Raw genomic sequence first — 14620 nt, 5'->3', positions numbered from 1 at the left:
TGCTCTGCCTGCCTTTGCAGAGTGACTGAAGAGAGAATTATGCAGCTCTGCCACCTGCCCCAAGGAAGCTGTCAGCCCCTGTTGTTGTCAGCTGACACACCAGCAAAGCAGGGACTGGCAGTTATAAGGCAGCTAGTAAAGTGGTGCAAATGATCCTAAATAACTCTAATTGATATCTAACAACATCAGAACTTCCCTGACTATCAGCTTGTTGGAAATGTTCACTTTGCACTGTGATATATATATATACAGGGGATGAGCAACTAAATAGGATAGAAGAGATCAAAATAATGCTCTTTCAATGCTGAAAAATGCAGGAGATAATGCAGTCAGATAAAGCAGATTGCTATCGTATATAAATTCTTCTGACAACGATTTTCTATGCACTGTGTGTTTTAATACCACTGTGTTCAGTTATGAGAAGAAATAACTACATACCTTAATGTCTTGGCTGAAGTTACTGATTTTCTGCCACCCTGCATTGGCCAGATGGTAATTCACCCAGCGCAGCAAGAGGTCTTCTGGGGAAAGCTTCATTAACTGATCCAGCTCTTCCCCTTCATTTAGCAAGGCAATAAGAGCTAAAAGCAAGTTTGAAAGAAAGCTGAAATCACTGCTATTGTGGTGTGAGCTAATTCCAAGTGGCTGGCATTGCTATACCTGGCGTTACTCTTACCTTCATTTCTGGAGATCTCAATATCAGCAAAAAGGCCAACTTTAATGATCTGCCACAAGAGTCCCAACACCAAGTGTGGTTTCCCTTCTTGTAAATCTTGTGATCCAATATTGACAACCGTGCAGCCAATGGCAGAAGCTGAGTTCAGAGCCAGGTTTAAGTTTTCCTATTTGGAATATCATCATTTAACAAACTTGGGAGATTGTGTGTTTTAGTAAAATTGTTCATATTAAACTTTGAAAGAAATAATGCATTAGTTCAATGGCTTCCAATGGAGAACTGCATTCTGGAAGTTTTTTGTGAACTACCTTGCATCTTAGCAAAATTTAATTAAAACAACAGCAATGTTTAATATGGACCCACCAAAAAATTGTGGGCCACCTTCTGCAGCTTGGATTCCTGAGGAATACTTTAATCAAAATATTTTTTGCAATTCCTAAGCATAAGTTACACAAATTAAACAAAATATCAGAGGCTTGATCCTGAAAAAAACATGTTCATATGGAATTCCTGCATGGACTCCTGTGCAGGATACCACTGACATCACTGTCATCCCATCTTAAATCTTACACATTTATTCAAGCAATTGTTAAAACGTAACTGAATGAAGAGCATAAGAAAATCAAGACAATTCAAAACCCTGACACTCAAAGTAAAGCTAGTGATTGTCAGAGATACTGACAAAGATTCCAAGTAAAAATAGCTGGCAGCTCTCATCAGTGTTACTATTTTCTTGTGTCATATTTCACTATCTACAGAGGCAACATCAACACATGCAGTATCATCTTTGCTGACAAATTTTTTAAAAATAAGCAGCGATTACAAAACCCACATGGAGGATTTAGAACATAGTGTGGTTTAACTTTTCATATTCTAACATCACTGCCGAAAATGAAGTCTGCCATTTAACTGAGGTTTTTATCAGCAGCTTTTTCTCACTGGATTGGTAATTTATGGATCTACTTCCCTTTCAAGACCCGTTTTCTTAAACTCAAACTAAGTTCTTAAAAACTGTTTCTGTCGAACTTTTCCATGACTTCATACACAATTAAAATAGATCTCCTCATCCTCTGTAAAAGCTACTCTCCAGCATTGAAAGTGCATCATCCTATCACAGAATATACAGGCATGCAGATACTTTCTGCATGGCTAAAATGCAACCTGGCCATCCACTCAAAGTCTAAAATTACTTTCTTCAGTACTCACTAAGGCAAAACAAAAATAGCTAATAGGGAAAGAATTGGAGAAAACAAGAAAAAACTAGTTTTTCTGTAAACCATCTAAGAAATAGGAGAATACAGTAGAGTTAATTAGAAAATACAATCTCATGCTTCAGGATTTTTTTATTACATATGATTTAAAATTTTTTTTCTCCACCAAGAGAACTGTCATGAAAACAGAAAAATACTTTACTTTTTTGTCTGTGGCAAATTCCTATCCATGCAGTACTTACAGAAATGGTGAAAGGAGTGAGTTTTTTCTTATTAATAGCCCTCTCATCAATTGTATCTGGTTGTGAAAAGTTGATCATTTTGCTAAGAAAGAAAAGTCAAGAGTTTATTCAAACTTCCATTTCTCAGAAAATATATGATTTGGTTATAAACTACTAACACTCAACTAGCTGCAAACATTTCTGACAAGATTAAAAAAAAACAAACAACAAAACCATTGTCTGAATCTCGTCTCCCCCATTAAATAATTGCATATTCATTCAGAATGCCCCAGATAATATATTGCATCTTCCTTTTATAATTAATAGATCATATCTGTAACTGTCAAAGAAAGTTCCTGAGATTAAAACTTTAAACCAAAGTAACTTAAATGGTCTCTACTGAAAAACTGCAGCATAATCAGTGTATTTCTGCACTGCATTTCTGTAGTACCTTGTATCTCCATGGATCTCAAAGACTAATTCACATCAATACTAACAGCTAATCCCTTGTTACCATGGTGTGTGAGTAAGTACCAATAATCCACTTTAACTAGAAAGTTACAGCAGACTGAAGTTTAAGGACCTACTATATGCCCTCTGTTTTGCCATGGATTTAATTCAGATTTCTGTTCCTGATACCCCATGATTTAATGACAACAATTACTAACTTTTAAAAATATTTAAAACAGTCAAGTTTTTTAATTATTTCAAGTAATGAATTTATGAACTGTCTAATTATCTCCTTTATAAACAGCCTGCACATATCTGGCATGTAAAATTATGGGTCTGAAGTGGAAAACTGCTTCTATAACATATGCACAGAGTCACAAAATATGCTAAAAATCACATTTCTATGGGCAAACAAGTGAAATATTTAAGAGTGGGGTCTTGATGTTAACGCCTGTCTGAAGTTTTCTAATTCATGTCACTGTGATCAGCATTTTGAGATTAATTTCCTTCTCATAGCCTTGGACTCACCAAAGAAGGATGCCATCTGCAAGGGATTTAAACAGACTGGCATCTGATGGGTTCATGGGTAGGAGGTGCTTACAGTCTGGGTCATCTTGTAGAGCTTTATTTATCCAATTAACAAAAGCAACTTTTTCTTCCTCTGAAAAGAAAGCATTAAAATAAAAGATTAACATTTCCATGAAGACATACTAGTAACAGCATACTTGGGTCAAAGAGGTTCATCTGCAACAAAACCCCTTAATTTCACAGAGGTCAGTTATTAAAATCAGACCATAGAGAAAGAACACAAAAAATGGTAAGTACAGATTGACCTTTCTCCCATTGCACCCTCTAAGCATCTCTTGATTTTCTGAAGGATAACATAAATATCATAGGAACATCTTAGAGAAGGTGCCCTCAAGGCTGACTTCAAATTTAGTTTTTCAGCAATTACAAAGAAGAGGGGAAAATGTCTCATCTGAAATATGCACAATCTTACTCCATGCACTGTTTGTTTAAAATGCAGTGCTTCATTCAGCCTTCTGCTGGACTTCAGAGACTGGCAGCCTTTTGAGACTGATCTGAACTGCTGTGCTGCCTTTAGCTTTGAGAAACTTAAGAAGTTTAATCTCTCAGTTTTAAATTCTCTTTCATATTCAGTGCATAATTTATTACTATGTATCTAAGAAAGCTTATTTGGATAACAGTCAATCAAGTCTCAGTATCCAAATTTCCAAACAGTACAGGCGGTATCCACCTCACCTCAAGAAGGTGTTCATCTGACTCACTACACTTCTTTCATTGTCAGTGGGAAACGATGTGAAATTCTAGAGCACACTTCACCTCATCATAAACGAGACGCCTGCTAAGGCCAGGTCAGGTGAATTGTGCTCTAGTGGGGTTTTTTTCTCTCCACCAAAAATAAAACTGCATCTAAAGAATCACCTCTGATGCCCTACAGACATCCTTTGGGATGGAGCATATCCCCTGCTTTAAGGATGTACCAGGTATAGCTGGTGCTGGAATGTTATTGAAAGAGAGGATATTGCCACCTTTGGTTAATCAAAGGAAATTTTCCTCATATAGAGAACCTTAACACAATCTGGAATGACACAAATTCTACACTTAAGTCAATCAAAAAAGTTGCAATATTGCTGATTGCAATATGATCCTAGAAGGTGGTTCACACTCTGGCCAGGAGCTGCAATGCAATTAGGCACAATTACCAACTTAAATTACATGCAGCAGAGGGAGGTAGAAAGAAACAGATCAAATATTAAAAGCAGCTTCTTCAGTGTGACACAGTTTATGCAAAAGCCATGTACAAGTGAGTAATTCCATAAAGCAGAGACAGCTGAGGAGGGCAGTCCACCCAGAAAGGATATGTGGTGGTTTGTTAGTGGGGTTTTAGTTCATGTTAGTTAACACTGTGGAAATGAAAATGAGGATTCATTCATTATTTTTATCTGAATATAGGAATAAGAGTCCATTAGCATATAATGAAGGCAAAAACTTGACTAGCTTTACTAGAAGCATGCCAAAGGGGCTATTTCCTCTTTTGCTCCCACACAGATGCCCAACTTGCCTCCAAGGGCAACTAGGAGTGAAACCAAGGAACAACTAAACAGAGCTAATAAACTATCACCCACACTTACTCCACATGCTTTTGCTGTGTTAATTTGCTTTTACTGCCAGCAGTTTCCAGTTAGGCTCTGTTTTATCTGTAGTACAAATTCAAAGAGTCATCCTCCATGGATAATTTGCCCACGTTTAATTATTTCTTACCTGAGTAAGAGTGCTGTGTCCCCTCACTAGATATTGCTGATGTTCCTCCAATTGCTGTAATACCTTGCTTTTTGTTTATTGATTTTCGGAAAGATTTGCTAACATCTTTGCTTTTCAATTCCTGAATTATCTGAAATTAAAAAAATAGAAAGCATTTTGTGATTGATTGTACCTTCAAATAACTGTTAAATCATGTAAGTAGTCTAGTGTCAGCAGTTTATCTGACCGAATTTCTTTGATATTTATAATGAATTCTGTTCTAAAAAGAAATAATTGTTGATTGGATATCTATATCTCTACTGGATATCTAACATATTATTCCACAGTGAATACCTCTATTAAGCCATGCTATCTAAAAAAAATAGACATACAAATATCTACACAATTTTCCCATAGATATTTTGGTAAACTGAAGAACACAACTAAAGATACACACATTTTTGATGATGATAGTATATTTTTCCCATTTATTTCCCTGCATGCTTTGCATGTAAAAGGTTATAACATGACAGTTAAACATTCCTTTATCAAGCTAATACCATTTTCCATCTGCCTGCAATGTAAACCACATTGGATATATTAGTATGTCCTAGGTTTGCCCAAATACTGCAGAGGTCTCAGACTGACAATGAAGTATAAGATACAGTTAATACCTGGAAGCAAATATTTGCATGTTTAGAATCTCAGAAAGAAAGATCAATACCTAGTTCAACAAGCAATCTTGTGCAATTAGCAGCAGTACTCTAACTTCAAAGCAAAACATCATCATCAACCCCAAACACCCAAAAACCAACAGCCTGGTAAGTTCTTGTTTCTTTTAAAATGCACCAGTGAGCGATTCTCATTAGAAGAGCCAAAAGCTTTGAAATCTGCTCAGTGAAAGGGAAAACTTGTACCTCACTCCCAGTAATAAACAGCCATTAGTATAGAGACTAAGCATAGTGAAGCACTACTGAGAGCATTCAGAGGCTGGTATCCAATTGTCAGCTCTTTGGTCAGAGTCAGAGCGAGGGCTGACCCAACAGTTCCTACAATACATAGTCCTTCCCCTCATCTTGGAGGAAACAGAAAACAAGACTGATTGCAACTACTGTTCTTTCACATGCTGCTGAAATCAGAACCATTAAGTTAAACAGGGATGTGGAAGATAAAAATTAGAAAATAACTATATAGGATATTCCAGGTTGTCACAGAAAACTCAAAATAATAGTTATATATAAAAATAGCACTTAATTCTCAATAGATATCAAACAGTAGAGAAACATCCAAAGGGAAAGTCTTACAGAGACAAATTCTTCAAAGTTGATTTTCCCATCCTTGTTGCTATCTGTCACTAAAATGATTTTTTCTACAATCTCCCGGACTTTGTAACCAGGCAAGGGCAGACTTGCTTCTTTAAACAGGTCTTGAAGCTCGTAATCACTGACATAGCCACTGTTGTCAATATCTGTAGAATGAAAGCACAAGTTGTTATACTCATGTAAACCCAGGCATATTCATGTACTAAGGTATGGTAACTGTTAAGAATAAATGAAGCACGATAAATGCAGTTCTAGGAGATGAGTGTTTCTGTCTCTGATATAGGTAAGTAAGTATGAAGGAATGCTTGTGGATTGGAGGCATAACTATCTAAGACTTGTTCCTGAGAAAGCATGTAACAAGGTGGCACTATCTTATGATCCCAGAGCACAGATAGAACAAGATAGTAAATTTGCAAATAGAGAAGTTCAAGATTTTCTTTTTTTAAGACTCCCAACAAAATTATCTGTAAACATTCAAGTTAAAGGGACATAAATTAATATATACTTACTGTAATATTAAACCATTTGCAATCAGTAAGCTCAAATCTGAGGCATGTTGTGATTACAAGAGCTCTATGAATGATATATTTGTAAGAAATTTAAGAGAACATCCCAATGAATCAGAAACAGAAGCAGATAATGTGGCCACTTCTGACTTGTCAAGGTCCTCCCACTTTTGGGTTTTTTAAAATTTATTTAGTAGTTAAAAACATCTCTTCATATTGCATCTAGTATTAGAACTCAGTCAGTAATACCAGTGTGGACAAATGCCTCTCATTACAGAAGGGCAAGCAGAGAAACATGCTTTCCTCTCCAGCCATAATTAATTGTATACAGTAATTCCTTTGGTAATCCGTACTACACTATGTAGCTTCTGTACAGCTCCATAAGGCAGCCACATTTCACTGCAGACAAAAGGCTAAAAACACAGGGTAAAAAAAAATAATTTTGTGGTCTTGATACTATCAAAAGTTACAAATCAATACACAAACTTGATGTCTGCATATGCATTAATTCATCCACTGGCTTGCAGACATGTAAGACCATACATAATAACAGGGATGGTCCAACCATCAGAGGGCATGCTCATGAGCTCACTCAGATTACCAGCTATTTTATTTCTCTAGGTTCATCTTTCACTGAGGGTAAGTTTCCATGATGACAAGCTGAGAGTTAAAGAAATGCCTTCTCTCAGTTTACCAATTTAGCTGCAAGTACTTTATCCATAAGGACATTAGAAATGTGAAAAAAATTAAACTGATAATGCTTAAATTTTATGTTTTACAGAAAGCATAAGGAAAAAAATGCTCTTCAGTGAGTGGGAGCAGTACAGACAATTCTTCAGCAGAAATATGAAAAGATGAAGTCAGAGAATGGAGAAAAAGAAGGGAATACAGATGGTGAAAACCAAACATATAGAAAAGCTGTCAGACAACACCAGTGAGTCTCTACCTATGCTAACATCTCTTAGTAGACTGATACATGTATATAGTGCTCCTGTCCTTGGTCTGTCATTCCAGCACCTGCAGGATATAAACCACTTGAGCTATAGATGTCCCAATGATTGTTTAACAGCAACTCATGAATTATCATCCATGGATGTATCACACTCCCTTTGGAATTTCTACTTTTTGTTTGGTCTCAACAACATCCTGAGTCAATGGGTTCATTGCTCTATTATTTATTGTAAAGTTAGTTTTTAAAATTTTAATCTTCCTGACTCTCTACTGAGCATCATGTGATACCTGTATTGGCAGAACCTGAATAATTCCCTCTTCACTTCTCCATACTACTCAGAGTCTTCCAAATCTCTAACATACAGCTTCCCAACAGTTTCTTTACCAAGTAAAGACTCCTAATATTTAAGAGTTCTTGCCTGAAATGATCCTGTTCCCCCCATCATGACTGATTACAAACATGGTTGTTTGATTTCCTGAGCTGCACAGTTACACATCACCCCTCAGAATGGCAGTAAATAAGAAATAAAGTAGATATGAACATTCACAACAGCAGTGGAATCTGGAAAAAAGGGAAGAGCTGCTATATAATTACTTACACTTTCTGTGTGCTCTGATTAATCTGTAAACATCCTCTCAAGCATACAAAACTGTACAGTTATTTATTAACACTGGTGTAACAAAGCGGATCTTATTAACAGAAGAACAAAAAAATCTCCAAGTTTAGTTCTCTTAGAACATAAAATCTGATTGAATAAATGAAATTATTAGTTCACCAAAGCATGCAAGTAAAGCAAAAACCAAGCGCCAGTAATCTAACATGAAAATACATAACACCTGAAGCTTAATCCAAAGTTTTTCCAAATTAAAGCCTTCAGAAACCTGAATTTTGAGACCCATTATGTAGCAAGACATAACAATAACACACAAAATGTACCATCCCGCAAGAAAATGTATCTGTTTTCAGTGCTGAAGTTGAAAGAAATTAACACACTTATTTCCAGTGAAAGTAAGGGGCTCTGTGTAAACATTTTTTTCACATTTTTTAGACAGTTTTGCAGGGTTAATGGCATCCTTATGACCCCCTTATCTAAAACATACCTATTTTGCCAAATGCTTCTCGTAGCTCTTCAAGCTCTTCACGAGAGATAGTAGTTATGTTGTTCTCCATCTTCAGACAGCAGAAGTGTTGTCCTCAATTGCTAATACCTAATAATAACAATAAGCAGGTAAGATATAAGGCAGGCTGTAATTCCAGACACATATAAGTTACTGACCTATTCAACACGAGGTACCAGACCTGAATGACATGTCCAGGCCTGACACACTTAAAACGTTACAAACAACATTTTAAAGTACATCAGATACCTAGCAATTCTTTTCACTGCAATAGTGAGTGAAAATTCACAACAGCAGCACTTGTTTACATACATTTGACGTTTTCATTGCATAGAATAAGCACTGGCCAGCAACCTACCTCCATTGCTTGAGTGGTTTTCTGGCATTAAAATCCCCTCACACTTCAACACAGAACTTTTGGAAAAATTTATCCCTAAGTGAGATGCAGTATCATTGTCAAGCAGTGGTTAATGCTGGGATCTAGCCCTGCAAAGCACTGAGCACTCCAACATTTACACAATATAAACCTCAGGGGGACACTTCCAAGGACCTGCCCACAATCTGTCACTGAACACCGGGGAGCCTTTCCACGACTCCAGGAGGTACCACCACCTGAATGAACTCTACCACTCTTCTGACATCCTGCTGTCTCCTAACACTGTCAAAGAGCTGAATGAAGGCTTTTACAGAGCAAAGATTGGAGTCTCAGTGGGAGCCTTTCTCTACTGACCTCTTAGAAAAGCAGAACAAAACTGAAGGCACCTTCACAGGGGTTGATAAACTCCCATGAAAGATTCTGCCTCTTACCAAAGCTTTACTACAACAGGATGATTCAGATTTATTGGTAGTAAGTGCAGCTTTGTAAAGAAGCCTCATGCAGTTGTCTCCACACCCAAGTTAACATTTGCATTTTTTCCACCATGCAGTGCCACTGGCACACACAAGGCAAGCCCAGAGCAGCACAACCCTGCCTGCACCAAGCTCTGAGCAGCACCTGGCTGGAGACAGAGAGAGAGCACAGGCTGCTACAGGAGAGGTTGTGCCTGTCCTAAACGTCCAAGTTCCATCTTTGCTTTTACTATATAAGCCAAAAGTGGCAAAAATCCACCTCACATAAATATTTTCATCAAAGTTGTTCAAAACTTACCCAAGTTTTCCTTCTGGTTTAGTGCTTTTGCTTTAGAGCAAGAAAAAATATATTCCTGGAACAACCAAGCTCACAATAAATATATTCTGGTCTGCTAAATGCAGCTGCTTCTTCCCCAGAAATCGTGCATACCAGCAGAACAGGACTGTTACCCACTGGACAAGACTCTAGAAGAGGACACCTGATCTCAACAATCAGTTTTAGCATGAATCATGCTGGATGCCCTTAGAAAAGACTGTACTTTTGCTTCCCCACATTTTGTGGAAAATTTTTCTTCCACAATGCTATATAAACAGAGTTCTTAAACAATAGTGGGTTGTTTTAAATAGATTTTGTCTATTTTACTTGGGTTAGTATTTTCTGTGCCTTCACTGGGACTGCTCCTGTGGGTCACACAGGATATGGCCTTGAGTGTGGGTGGCAAGTTAAGTCTTTTTCCTTCATGTCACTAGATCTTATTTAAGTACTAAAATCCTTCTTACCTGTTTTGCTAAGCTTACTAATAGCATGTACCAGTGTCCATAATTAAAAGAAATTAAAATATATATTCAGAAAAAAATTCTGGAAGTGCAAGTCCCTTCACTGGGAACCTGATGTGGCAATTAAAGAAATAATGAACTGTGGAAAAATTGGTGAAAAAAATAAAACATTTAAATGCAAATTACTAAGGAAATTTAAACAGCTCCAAATCTAAAGAAAAAAACAACCCAAAAACCAAACAGATGACACTCCTCTGAAATACAGAAAAGGCATGACAAAGCATAAGTGAAATATTCAGCTCTGCAAGTATACAAGACAACAGCATTTTTGCTGGCATCATTAAAGTTGTTAACTATTTACCATTATCATGACTCAGATCTTATAAATTTCTGCAAAGTTGCATAAAATTAGTTTCACTCCTGCCCTTTTATAATTGGTAATTCAGATTTTCCATCATATTCTATTTCATAAAATAGCAATCTTTGATTTCCAAAGATGTTAATTATTTCAGTTACACAGTAGAAACATCTGTTCTTGAATGAAGCAGAAAAAGAAAGCTAATAACTGCTCTAAATAGACAGCCTTAAATAGCCTATGATATCCTGACAGAGTAAATTATCTGGTCAATTGAACGGCAGAAGTGCTGCAATCATGGTTCAGGCATTCAGGAGAGACAGAGTTCGAACACTCAGAGACAACACCTTAACTAGTCAGACATTACAGACAATTCCAGCCCACAAACAGGGACCTTCTATCTAAGCCAATAAATACCTTGTACACCCAGGCTCATCACCACCCAAGATGACTCAGGGCACAGGCAATTCTGACAAGATTCAGCCTCCAGAGGTATTTGGGTCTTGGAACTATGATTACCTGTTCAAAAGTATATTCATTTCCAGAGAACATTTCTCTGGTCTCTGAGGGTGCTCATATGACACTTAGATTTTCTGTAGTCTCCACCTACAACAAACCATTTCCTGCTGCTCCAGGACAGGGTAGGTTACAAACACTGTTTTAATGCTGATGAAGTACCCTTGATCCTTTTTTTAGTCCTTGAAAATACGATAATATGAACTGACAACATTTATGTATTCCTAGCCTGCTTTCTATGCCTGGAAGGCTTTTTCAATCTAAAGATAATTCACTCTGCTGGAAATCATCCACATCCAACATAAGACATATCCAAACTACTGTTGGTACCATTATGGTGTTTCTTTGGGCGCAGAGGAGAATCTATGGCTGAGCAACCACAAAGGATGAAGTGAGTAGGTCAAAGAGAGCTCCTGCCATATTTTTGACCTGTTATCAAAGCTGTCAGAAAAAACAGAGCAGTTAATTGGCAATCAGGCCCAATAGTTGTCTCCATCCATGCAGGCAAGTGGCAATTTCTTTTCCAGTTCTTCATTTCAAATTCTATTTGCCTCATTTCCACACGCAGCTGCTACTGCAGTGACAATGGAGTTTAGAATGCTGACTCGAGAGCTTATTTTCTTTTGTTGCTGTTCTTTTTGTCTGCATCAGGGACACACCTCCTCCATCCCTGCTGCAAATACTGCCTATTGCTGCATCATTCTTAAAGCTCTTGTCTCTAATTACAGCCAAGAGAGCATTATTTGCATATACAGGTTGTGCTTTCATGTCAACAACCAGATGGTTATTACTGTGTACTATCTATAATTACAAAACATGAAAATTCTCCTCTTTTTTGGTTTTGAATCTGCTACAGATTTTAATGGGAAAAAATCCCCCCAAAACACAGTTTAACCTGTAGTATTCCTGTGTTAGTTATCCAGGACTCTTTAAGTCAATGTGATGAGAACAGGATAGCTTTCAAGCTCTATTAGTGTCTTTTAATCTGTCACCAGAATAAATAAGGAGTTCTGTCCAGTCTCAGTAAGACAATAATGCACTGTAAGGTATAAGAGACACAAAAGAAACTTTAAAACAAGAATATGGATCACATATTCCCTTTAGACAGTAAGGAAAAAGGAAATGCTAATTAAAAATTACTGGAAATAGGTGCATATAATAAAGATTTGAGCAATAGAACTAACAATACAGAACTATGACAGAACTAACAATAGAACTAACATACAGGTAGCTTGATATGAACACACACACAAACACAGAGGTTGCTGATGTTTTTTCAAGAAGCTAAAACTACCCAGGTCTTTTGTTCTGTTTATTTTTTTGGTTTCCCCACCCCAACTCATCTTAGTTTGAAAGAACTTTTTACTTGTGCCAAGATTATTCTTATCCTTCAAATAAAAAGATGATTAGGGGCCAACTGAATCAATCCTTTAATAACGTGAAAGCACAAATTGTTTGAGGTGTTGCACTGCTGGTCTGTAATAAAACAGCAGTGGTGATTCATCTGAATTAAATCAAAAAAGTTAAGTGTTTATCTTATTGTGATAAGTCCCAATCTTTATGACAAAGTGAATAATTGCTAGAGTTCAGTGGCTTTATAATTTTATTGTTAGTGTTGTTCGGCCTGGTATAGAATATGGAAAGATAACGTGTCTTTCCTGTATCACTAGTAAGGCTGCAGGAGACATTAGGAAAGAAATGCACTGTATGCTAGGCAAAGTGAAAGAAGCATTCATTGTGGAACACAGTCACAGAATCACAGAATGAAAGGTTGGGAGGCACAGCAAGAACCAGCCAGTCCAACCTTTTTTGGCAAAAGCACTCTCTAGACAAGATGGTCCAGCAGCCTGCCCAGCCAAATCTAGAAGTGTCCAATGTTGAGGAATGCACCACTACCCTGGGGAGATTTTTCCAATGGCTGACTCTTCCTCTTTGTAAAAAACTGTCTTGTGACCAATTGGAGTGTCCCCAGGAGCAACCTGTAGATATCACCCCTCCTCTTTTCCATGTGACTTCTTTTAAAAGGGAGTAACCAGCCTTTAAATACTGGAACATGGTGATAAGGTCTCGCCTAAACCTTCTTTTCTCAAGGCTGAACAAACCCCGTTCTCTCAGTCTTTCCTCCTGTGGCAGCTTCCAGTCCTCTGATCATCTTTGTGGCCCTTCGCTGGACCACCTCCAGCCTGTCCACATCTTTCTTTGTGGCAGAAATCAAAACTGGACACAGTATCCCAGGTGTGGCCAGCTCTCAGAAAGAACTAATCTAACACACCTGCAGACTGACAAGCACTGGGCTTTATAAAGAAAAAAGATTAAAAAAGAGATCCACTCCAAACGCAGCAAAGAAAGCTACAAAAGGTCAAAGTCATAAGCTATATACATACATACATATATATATATACAGATATATACACACACACACACACATATATACATATATATATAGGTTTTAAAAGCACATGGCTAATTTTTGAAAGAAGAGAAGGGGTATAATTATGGTATCAATTACAGTTATTAGCAGAGGAGTATGAAGAGCAAAGTTCTTCCACTACGACACAGTCAGTCTGAAGCTTCACAACCAGGAACACTCAGAAATTATATTTCTCAGCCTGGGCTTATAAATATGACTGGCTATATTTATGATGCTCAAAAGTATTCAATTACTAGAAGTTAGAGGGCAACAATGAAGAAATATATAAACCAATATTCAACATATAAACCAATAATCCATGGAATTTTCCTCAGTCTTGCAGGGACGACATTACACAGTGAACAAAGTACAATTTAAGAAGGAGAAATAGTATTTTTAACTTTACTGACCTTTGCTAAAGTAAGGCTATCAAACCTGCCACGGCGATAAATTTTGTGTCCACAAGACATGTATCTCATGAAAGGAGGACTAGATGTACGCTGAAATTAATTACTCACTCCATGGGAATTTATTCAACATAGTGCAGTATCTTTGGTCAGTAACAGAATCAACATTTCCTCTATGCCTTTAAGATAAACATGAATGAATAAGAAGTAAAACAAGGTGACATACTTAATTATTAGACTGGTCATGGGCCTGCTCTGAGTTCACTTACTGTGGTGTAAGTACAGAACAATTTCATGAGGCTCAGGTCCGGTTTAAGAGCAATTCTCTTATAAGGCAGATAAAAGCTGACTTCAGGAAGATACCTTTTCATCCAAACAAAATGCCTCCAGCCTCATTTGGCTGCTGAGTGTACAGACTAGCCATGCAAATTTATCAACAGTATCAGTTTCACGCAGTTTCCTTTGCATGCATCATTCAAGAGGATCTCAAACTGCCTGTGCTTTGTGTTGTTGCATTCAGCACTCCAAATAAAATATATCAACAGAAACCTTACCTATGCCTATACCACTCGTAGGCAAGTAATT

At 37.2% G+C, this 14620-nt stretch overlaps 1 protein-coding gene across 9 annotated transcripts in view; it reads right to left on the bottom strand.

The window, feature by feature from the left end:
• Positions 1 to 14620, bottom strand: part of PLS1 (plastin 1) — a 42460-nt gene that overhangs the window by 13842 nt on the left and 13998 nt on the right. For all 9 annotated transcript variants that reach the window (XM_038145757.1, XM_038145762.1, XM_038145756.1 and 6 more), the window contains exons 2-8: positions 8704 to 8811; positions 6128 to 6291; positions 4845 to 4974; positions 3087 to 3219; positions 2130 to 2211; positions 677 to 842; positions 439 to 581 (exon numbers count right to left, since the gene is read on the bottom strand). In XM_038145757.1, the coding sequence (XP_038001685.1) occupies positions 439 to 581; positions 677 to 842; positions 2130 to 2211; positions 3087 to 3219; positions 4845 to 4974; positions 6128 to 6291; positions 8704 to 8773 (888 nt within the window). In that variant the 5' untranslated portion in view covers positions 8774 to 8811. The remainder of the gene's footprint in view (positions 1 to 438; positions 582 to 676; positions 843 to 2129; positions 2212 to 3086; positions 3220 to 4844; positions 4975 to 6127; positions 6292 to 8703; positions 8812 to 14620) is intronic.

Source organism: Motacilla alba, chromosome 9, assembly GCF_015832195.1.
Source record: "Motacilla alba alba isolate MOTALB_02 chromosome 9, Motacilla_alba_V1.0_pri, whole genome shotgun sequence".
Lineage (NCBI taxonomy): Eukaryota > Metazoa > Chordata > Aves > Passeriformes > Motacillidae > Motacilla > Motacilla alba.
The sequence above is the reverse complement of the archived record's forward strand: the minus strand, read 5'-3'. Positions and strand labels throughout refer to the sequence as shown.